The 9437-nt window shown below is 34.4% G+C and overlaps 1 protein-coding gene across 1 annotated transcript in view; it reads left to right on the top strand.

The window, feature by feature from the left end:
* The window catches only part of CEP135 (centrosomal protein 135kDa), a 29941-nt gene extending 20755 nt beyond the window's left edge, over positions 1–9186 (top strand). Inside the window, 6 exon segments of the mRNA XM_010002493.1 lie at positions 703–888; positions 1838–2047; positions 3008–3210; positions 7155–7259; positions 7640–7783; positions 9165–9186. Coding sequence (XP_010000795.1) covers positions 703–888; positions 1838–2047; positions 3008–3210; positions 7155–7259; positions 7640–7783; positions 9165–9186 — 870 coding nt within the window.
* The last annotated feature ends 251 nt before the right edge of the window (positions 9187–9437 follow it).

Genomic DNA, 9437 nt, shown 5'->3' with positions numbered 1-9437 from the left:
CCCTCCTCATTAGATAAATCTGATTCACACTAGGAACATCCTTATCCCACTGTGCATGATGTGAGCAGAGTAAGAGGAGAATGGAGTTAAGCAAAAAGAATCAATCACTGCCTTACGATACGCACTTGCAGCTGGGCCAAATAAAAATTCACAGGCAATATTTGTTCTGCCACTGCATAACTTGTAGGTAGTAAAGCTTGCAGTTTTGTACTTTTATGGTAGAGTGCTTAGGTGTATATGCCTGAACAGGTCATCATTCTTTCAGAAACTGCTGTAATATAAACATGCCTGAGAGTGCAGTTAAGTAAAAGAGCTGAAAAGGGACTCCTACTCGAAATTCTTGGAAAGGGCAGCATTAGGATCAGTACATCTCACTAATGTGACTTTTGACAATGCAGAAAAATCCAAAATAACCCTTCCCCTGGGAGCCTTGAAAATTATTAAAAACTGCTAAACGTAAATACTTCCATGTAATAGAACTGAATGGCATCACTGTAATTATTTACTATTTGGACTTGCAAAAGGAATTATACCTTTATTAATTCCCAGATAGTGGGACTAAGAAAATAGAGTAAGATCTATTTTCTTCTGGAAAAAAAAAATAATAAAAAAAAATATATATTGTAGGGAATAAGCATGAAATAAGATCAAGCAACTTAAAGGTATGTTGATAATTGCAGAGTGATTTACTGTTTCATCTAGGAAAAAGAAAACCAAGAATTGTTAGAGAAGTTTCGAATGCTCCATACTCAAGCTGAAGACTGGGAAATGAAGGCTCATCAAGCTGAAGGAGAAAGCAGCTCAATACGACTTGAACTCCTTTCTGTAGATACAGATAGGAGACATCTTCGAGAGAGAGTAGAACTTCTGGAAAAGGAGATTGAAGGGGTAATAACTTGTGCAATGAAATTCTGAAAGTGGAATACATTTAAGTGTGTGTTAGTAAAGTCAACATATTACTTTTAGTGCTTTAACGGAAAATAATTCCTGTACATGAATGTTTCATATGTGGACACTGAATTTTTGAAACAATACCTGATTTTGGTTAGATATGCTTTCCTTCTCCCTTCCCTGCTTTCCCAAAATTAGAATCACAGCATACGTTTTAGTACTTTTAGGTGTCTTCTCTTGGGTGATCATCGCTGTTGTGCTATTATATCTCTGTAAGAACCTTTGGTTTACTTGCTTCAAAATATTGGCATATAGCTTTTGGAGTACTTTGTCATCCAGCTTTATGAGTATTTCGTAGGCTTAGTTCTTAAGTTTTGTTGAAGCTTTGATTGTAGTATTTGAAGCATTGGTGGCTGGAGTAAATGTAAAACTCTGGTAGCAATAGTCCCAAGTCCAGAATCAGGATTCCATAATACTGAAACCTGTCCAATAGCACAGAAAATAATGAGGCTTATGTTTTTAGAGGCAATAATAGCTACATGGAGACGAAGGAAGTTTCAGTGTATAATAGTTGTGGATTGACTATATTTTGTCTTATGCTTTTAATTAGCCAAAAAGAGTTAAGAGATTTTAATACTGTAAGATGAGGGAAAAAATAGATTGTATTTTGGGAGGTTTAGGCTTTTGAATCCAGCCTCATTCCACTCTTGTGTAATACTTGTGTATTTTTCAAGATGGTGATTAAAAATTGCCGAGATGGTTTATTAGTTGTTCTTAGCTATGATTTAGGCAGAGGAGAAAAAAGCAATATAATATAAAGTTAATTTTATAGAGAAAGTTTATTTTTAAGAGAAAAGAAATTATATTTTAAAAAAGTGTTATCCAACAGACAACTGTTAATTCAACATGTAACACTGAAGGGGTATCCATATTTGTCTTTTCCTAGCATATTGTTGCACATCAAGCATACGAATCTCAAATCTCCTCCATGACAAAAACTATGTCCAAATTGGAAGAGGATATTAAATGTGAAAAACAGGATAAGTCTTCTGTGTTGGCAGACCTGGTTTCTGTGAGGGAACTCTGTGTGAAGCTTGAGTCAAACAAAGAACTTTTATCTCGACAGCTGGCATCCAAAAGCATGGATTATCAAGAGGTAAGCAGCAAAGGCAAATTAATTTGCTATACTAAAATAATTTTCTTTGCTTGTGATGTTTTTTGGGGAAAATAATAAATTACTTCTAAGAGCATAGTAAGTTAATTGACATTACTAGTCGTGTGTTTATATATAAACTATAAACTTTGCAGTATACAGATCTATTCCTGTGTTTTTGTACCAAAAAAAGAGGGAATGTATTGAATTTGTTATCAATACAAAATGGGCTAGTAGTAGTTTTTTCTATACTACAGAAACAAATTATATTAATTTGCTTTTATGTACTGTTTTTCAATGTACTCAATTTTTCAACTCTTATGAAAAGTAAGTAGTGCACTTTGTATTTAGATATTGAAGTCTTTCACCTAAAAGATTTTTTTTCAAATTGATTGATAGATTGAGCAGAAGTTCATTACATATTTCGAAATAGCTTAAACTGTTCTAAATATCCATAGTTTCTGACACTTTTTTCTTTGCAGCTGATCGTTTGTCTTTACTTAGTGACTTGGTCAGGCTTTCTGTTACTGTAAATATTTAAGACCTTGGGAACAGTAGTTCTCACCCTCTCAGAATTTGTTTATATTCATAGAACTAATGAGGAAAACAAGCATTTCTATCCTACGTTTTCAGCAAAAAGCCAAGAAGCTAATTGTGAAAATGAAAGATAGTAAATATTTCCGTACTTCTGCAAAAGCCTGCTGCTGTTAAAAGCCAGTTCATGTTCCAGTACCTACCTAAGCATTTCCAGCACTCAGTCATCCAGCTTCCAATAAAACATTTCACAGAAGTACATTTTGAATTTAATTAAGTCTAGTTTTAAATAATTTGTTTTCTAAGCTCACTTTCCTTGTCATTTCTATGAAACTTACAATAATTTCAGATTTTATAATAGCTCTTTATGAAAGAGAGCTTGGTGTCCGTAGACTAGTGTATTAATAATTTATAAAATTTGTACCTTAGGTTCTAGGTGAATTACAAGATATAAAATCAGAAGTAGAGTTGGTGAAAAAGCAGTTATCCAGTGAGAGACTTAGAGTTCAGAATCTTGAAACTTTGCTGGCTACCACTAGAGACAAAGAATTTCAAAACCATTTAACATCCCAAGAGAAAGATACTGAGATTCAGTTGTTGAAAGACAAGCTAACACTCGCCGAGAGCAAACTGTAAGTTTTAACAAGTGTATATATGTTGTGTGGTTTACAAAGATACTCTTTTTGTGTAACAACACTTACAAAGTCAAATTCTTGATGTTCATTATGGCTGAGCAGATTTTTGCAGCGACGTCTGTTGGCCTTTCATGGCGTCATTTACAAAGTTTCTTTCATATTGCTTTTGTTCATCAGCACTCTGGTGGACATCAGTTTGGAACAAGCAGTAAACTTGTTCCAAAGGAAACCCACTGTAAAAGGAAGGAACACCCTACTGAGTTTTCACAGTCTTGAGAATAAGCATTCTACTTCTCTCTGGATTTGTCCCCAGTCTGACTCCAGAAAGTTTGCTTCATTTTTTTCTGCTGGTCATGACTCTTTCTCACACCAGTCAGGCACAAGAGATGGTACCTTTCCTGAAGTTCACTTATCTGATATAACTGCCATCTTTTCTGTACAATCACTAAAATCCTTTCCTTCTGAGCCTCTTAGTGAACATAACTAAGTGAGGTAGCTGATCTGTTGCAGGTATTTCCACTACAAATCAGCCAAGCCGTCGTAATTGGTAATGTTTTTTAGCTGTTGAGTACATCTATAAGTGTTATGTATGTGTTACAGTATGATTTGGATATTTAACCTTTGCCTTAGAGTGTGTCAATTCCCAAAATATATAACCACCTCTCTCGCAGATTCTGATTTTATACTTAGCTTTGGAAAACAACCTAATTGAGCTCTGCTTTTTAAGCATAACATTTTCTTAGTCTTGAATTATGTGTTCTTATATTGGAGAGTAGTCTGAAGACTGAACGCCTTTAGAACAATGTGGATTCATCAAGCATCTCACAGGAAATGGAAAGTAAAATTTCAACAAATGCGTACCACTCACAAAAAAATACCAAATAGATTAAATCTATGGTAAATGTGCTTACATACTGAGGTCATCTATTGTCCTCACTTTGATTAAAGTAAGAATCATTGACATAGTAGATAGAGAAGTCATAGTGCTTTACAAAAGCAAAAGTACTTTTGCTGCTATTAATATTCACAATTAAGAAAAAAGTCCTGTATCATTTAGTGTTCCTTTGAAGTGTACCTATGCTACATGTGGTGAGCACTTCCCATTATACCTAACTGCAACTTCTTATGCTGTGCATCTACCTAGAGTAGAAATAACATAAATACTCATAAAAGAAAGATTAATCTGTTTGGAACAATGAAGCTAAGGGATGGATATTTTGTGTATATGGAATTCATGTACAGTAGAAGTGGAGAATTTGAAAAATTTTCTTCATGGCCTGGAACTGGGAATTTGAAGTTTCTGTGATACATGTCATCATGACATGATGATTCTCCTGGGCTTACTGTGGTATCTCTGCATTAAATAGCAAGAAGGGAGGAGTAGCAGCTAAATGTAGATGGTGAAGAGTAAAGTCACAGTAGAATTTCAGAAAGCAAAAACTGGATACACCCACTTTTAAACACTGAGGTAGGGAGAGAAGGGAAACATGGAAGGTGAAAGGACAGATAGTGCTTCTTTATGAGATGTAGAATATAGCATACCTAAACAGTTTATAGCTGTAACATGGTGATGCAAATGTGCAAGAAAAACACTTGATTGATTTATGTAAAGGCTATAACTTACCACTGACAATGGTCCACCTCAAGCAGCAGTTACCTCAGTGGATCTGTAGACAACACCATTTATTAATCAACCCTGTGCAACTCTGCTTCATATTTTAGAATTGCTGAGGCTTTTTTACTTAGGGGCAAAAAAGTTAATTGCATACAAAGAACATAAACTAATAGAATGACCTTAATATGAAGTTAAACATGAAAGTTAAAGAAAAAAAAAAGGGGGGTGTTCATTTAACTTTACCTTTATTGTGTACAAATATTATGAAACTGCATTTAAATAACTTCATATTTATTAATTTTTTTTACAATTTTTCTTCCACACACATTGTGGGGCTCCTTTCTTGTTTGTTGTAAATGTCAGTACTTGCATTGTTAAAAGGATGGGATATCGCATGAAGAAGGAAAATGTTCTCTTGACAGAATAGTGGCTATTCTGTTGAATTGGTTTTCCTCTGTTTATCTCAAAGGTTCTGCATGTTGCTGGGCAAATATTCAGGTGTAGGAACTAGTTGTATGTGCCTTATTTTCTACTATTCATTTCATAGTAATTGCAGTTTAAAGAACAGAATCTTCAAATGCTCACAGCTGTGACTGAAGTCTGTGGCAGCTATGTTTGTGTCTTGCAGAATATAAAAATTAATTTAACTTCAGAAAATTTCAGTTCTAACTGTCAAAAATTGTATGTCAATATTTTGGGCCATTACTTAGTTTTGGCTTTTTTGTGCCTGTGCTTCCACTCCATATGTAAAATGACACTGATACAGCCTCTGACTTTAGAAGGATTCTCAAAACTAAGTTTAACTTGTGAAGTTCTCCAGTGCAGTAATTTTGAGCTCTGTGAAGAGTAAGTAATTGTGTTATATGGGTGTAGTACAATAAAGGAGATATTGAGGCTCTGCAGTGATTAAGTAGCTAAACTACTTGTTGAGAACTATCTGTATCTACTGTGACAAGGCCAGATGTCCTGTGAAAAAACAGTATATCATAATGGAATCTTGTTATATGATGATTACTGTGCATAGGAGTTCCAAATTAAAATATTTCTTAATGCTTTTAGTTCTTTACTTCATTATCTTAATTTTGTTTAAATATCCTTGACTTGGAGTATCCTTAGAACTCACAAAACTATTTGCTTTCTTTCTCTATTTTACAATAATCATATTGGCCTCTGAATTCTTACCTCCATCCTGAAAGCATATGCCTGTCTCTGAAGGACTTATCCTAAGATACCATCGAGACCTCTTGTCTTCTGCATCTGTTCTCAACATACGGGATCAAGATACCATTCTAAGAATTTTACTCAAGAATAGGGAACACAGGAAAAGCATTCTGCACTTCTTTCTGGATAAAATCTCTTCAGTAGTTTGTATCTTCCTGGAGTCAGAGGAACAGTGAGTGCTAAAAAGGAAGCCTGGGACTGAGCTGCTAGGAGTGGAACTAATTTTTCACACTTCAGTTCCAGTGCTTTAGTAATAAGCTAGTTCATCTTTGCTCTCCAGAAGTGACTTTTGAGCACTCCATCTCATGTTGGTCTTAAAGACTCTATGGAATAACACAGCTGTGTAGATTCTGATTTAGACAACTAATTTTACACTCAATGATTTTTTCTTTGCTTACTTTATAATGCAATTAGTGGTGTTCTGCAGCCAGGCATTGAGTCATTCAAGCTGCTGAATTTCTAAGAGTTATCTTTAATCATATTACTTAAGATTTTCAAGGCTGCTTTTCATTTTTATTCTTGTAGCTGAAGCAGTTTGGCCCAAACACCAAGGCTGCAGTTAACAAGTTTTCAGACTCTGCGTTTAGCTGATCTGAGCTTGCATGAATAAAGCTTTTAGATTTGATTCAGTTGTGTCCATTGCTAGCCAGATAGTTCCAGCCTACTTTATATAATTTTTACTGAAGCCATATTTGTTATGTTTGTATTTTTTGTAGAATGTTACTGATATTTTTCTTCTTAAGTGTACAAATAAAGACCATCTTGTATTGAAACAAAGCATAGTAAATCAATAAATTAATAATTTGTTTTGTCTGTTTTTTAAAGCATGTTTGTGTTTACCTTTGCCTGAAAAAGAGCATGAAGTATTGTAGTAAGGATGTGGTGAGAGGGTTGCCACCTTCTCACTTCTTTCCCACCTTAGGTTCTTCCAGAAACATTATGTTGTGTTCACTTGCTTTTCATGGCTTCTAATTTGTCTTTGATTTAGTCTGTGTGAAACAACATGTTGGGAATCTATTTTTGTTTTATCTTGCTCTGATTCATCTAAGCTCCTAGCTGACAGTATTCAAAGAAACTTTGTTGCTTCTCATGATTTTTTTTTTAGAAGCAGCTATAATAGAGAGGTTCCCATACTTCGAAGTAAAGCTGTACAGCTGCAGTCTGACTGTGATGCTTTAAAAAGACAACTGACAACTGAACAATTTGAACGGTAAGATGCAGTTTTTTTCTGTGAAGTGACTGTTCTTTCTTGCTTTTGCTTTTTTCAGTAGTGAGGAACTTCTATGGAAAATTGTGTTCCTGTTGTCATGCAGAATCTAATATTCCCATCTTGAAAACTGCTTAATTCAAGAGAAAAGAAACTTACACAGTTTCTGAATTCCCTCATAAATTTTTTGAATTTTTGTGAAAAAAAAAACCAAACCCTTCTCATGAAAGCAAGGAAAAGTTTAGTGACATTATGAGAAAACAAGGGTCTTTGAAAAGTATTGTGAAAATCACTAAGTTAAAAATATCCAAAAAAGAGTGATGTTCCCTTAACATCCTGCAGTACCAAAGTAGTATGTAACTGAAATTGCTATCTATTGGTAGAGAGCGTGCAATTCAGGAAATGCGTCGACATGGTCTCTCTACATCATCATTACGTGCTTCACCTCCTCTCAGTTCAACATTAAGGTCTCCCTCACATTCAGAATGTACCACTGTAAGGACAACTGATGAAGCAGCAGCTGAAAAGTAAGCTATTTGATTTTAGCTAATTGTTTCTGTTTAAGAGTTAGGTTTAAACTGTTTTAAGTAATACTTCTTAATTAGATTAAATTCTTACACACTTTAAGTGGTTTGAGGTTCTTGTGTTGTAAAATACTATAAAAATTTGATTGGAAATGATAGATGCAAACTGCTCTCTGAAGACTATATCATGTAATGGATTCCCATTCCTGTGTTTGTTAATCACCTTGCACCAGCTGACAGCTTCCAAATACGTATCACCTGCTTATTTTTACCATTAACTATATCCAAATATATATTGGCATTTTTTTAATATTTATGTGCAAACAATGAGGGGTTCATATTAAGAGAAATGCCATGAAATTCTCTCAAGTATAGCAATGAAAGAAACACGCTCCATAGGAGAGAGTCCAACTAAAATGCATTTGAACCCTACACATCAAATGAAACTGCCTCAAAACAAGTGCATACAAATAATTAATGCATTTTTCATTGTTAGTGCATGAATGGTATGAATGTCTAAGATCATGATCACTAGAGCCCATAATAAAGAAATCAAAGTCAGCTTCTCACCTGTTCATTTTCACTCACAATTTTGTTCTGTGACAGGGAGGGATAAACATGAATATAACTAAATAACTGCTAAACTTCAAGAGGCAGAATTCCAAACTGATAAGATTTGAAACTTCATTTTTGTAGGTAAATACATATAGCTTGTTCTTAAGCTCACTTTTGTTAATTAAAGCACAGGTTTCCTAAGAACTGAGGCTGGCATGGCATGATCCACATTGTCAGCATTTTTTCTCTTTTTCTGCAAGTTTTTGGACAAAGCAAAGAAATGAAAACTGTAGCAAATGAGATCTTGATAGTGGGGATGAAACGGCAGTTATGACCTGTGCACAACTGGTGAGCCATTTGAACACTGACAGTTCTGTACCATATCTTTTCAGAAAATACCCCATTTTCATGAAGTATGTATTTGTAAATAAGGTAGTTTTAAAAAAAATATTACATATGCAGTTTAATTTTTTATTATCTTGCTTTTTAAGCCCATCTGTGGATTATTGCATTAGAATGATCTCAGTTGTACTATCACCATCTTTCACTATATTTTTTTATTCCCTCTTAGAAGCTTACCATGGTAAGGTGTACTCTGTATTTACTGTTCTTTAACATTACAGCTGCTTTTTTCTCTTATCTGATTTAGTCTTTTACAGAATTTTTCTCTTCATCCTCATCTCCCATTTACTTTGTTAAGCATTCAAGCGATGAGTCAATTAACTGAATGTAGAGTTTTAGGTAATATGCTAATAGTTGATACTCAGGAATAACAGAAGAGAACACGAAGAGGCTAAATCTAGACTTTTTTTTTTTTTTTCTCCACCAGAAATGTGAGCTTCAGGGAATAACCAGTACTTGAGCAACTGAAGCATTACCTTGTTACACAGACTTTTGTTTTATTATGAAGGCTGACTTGTTTTCTACCTCTATTTTCTTCAAATTCAGAATTACCTTTGAAATTTCTGAGAAACGGTGAAGTAATCAAATTTGCAAAATTCTGCTTTCCCAACTGGCAGGGGTGACTGGGTTTTGCTGGCTGTTTGATGTGGTTTGTATCAAGGATGACTAAATTTTGTTTCTATTTTGCAAACATAATAAC

Source organism: Chaetura pelagica, unplaced genomic scaffold, assembly GCF_000747805.2.
Source record: "Chaetura pelagica isolate M959 unplaced genomic scaffold, ChaPel_1.0 scaffold67, whole genome shotgun sequence".
Classification (NCBI taxonomy): Eukaryota; Metazoa; Chordata; class Aves; order Apodiformes; family Apodidae; genus Chaetura; species Chaetura pelagica.
Note: the sequence above shows the minus strand (reverse complement) of the source record. Positions and strands in the feature narration are given on the sequence as shown.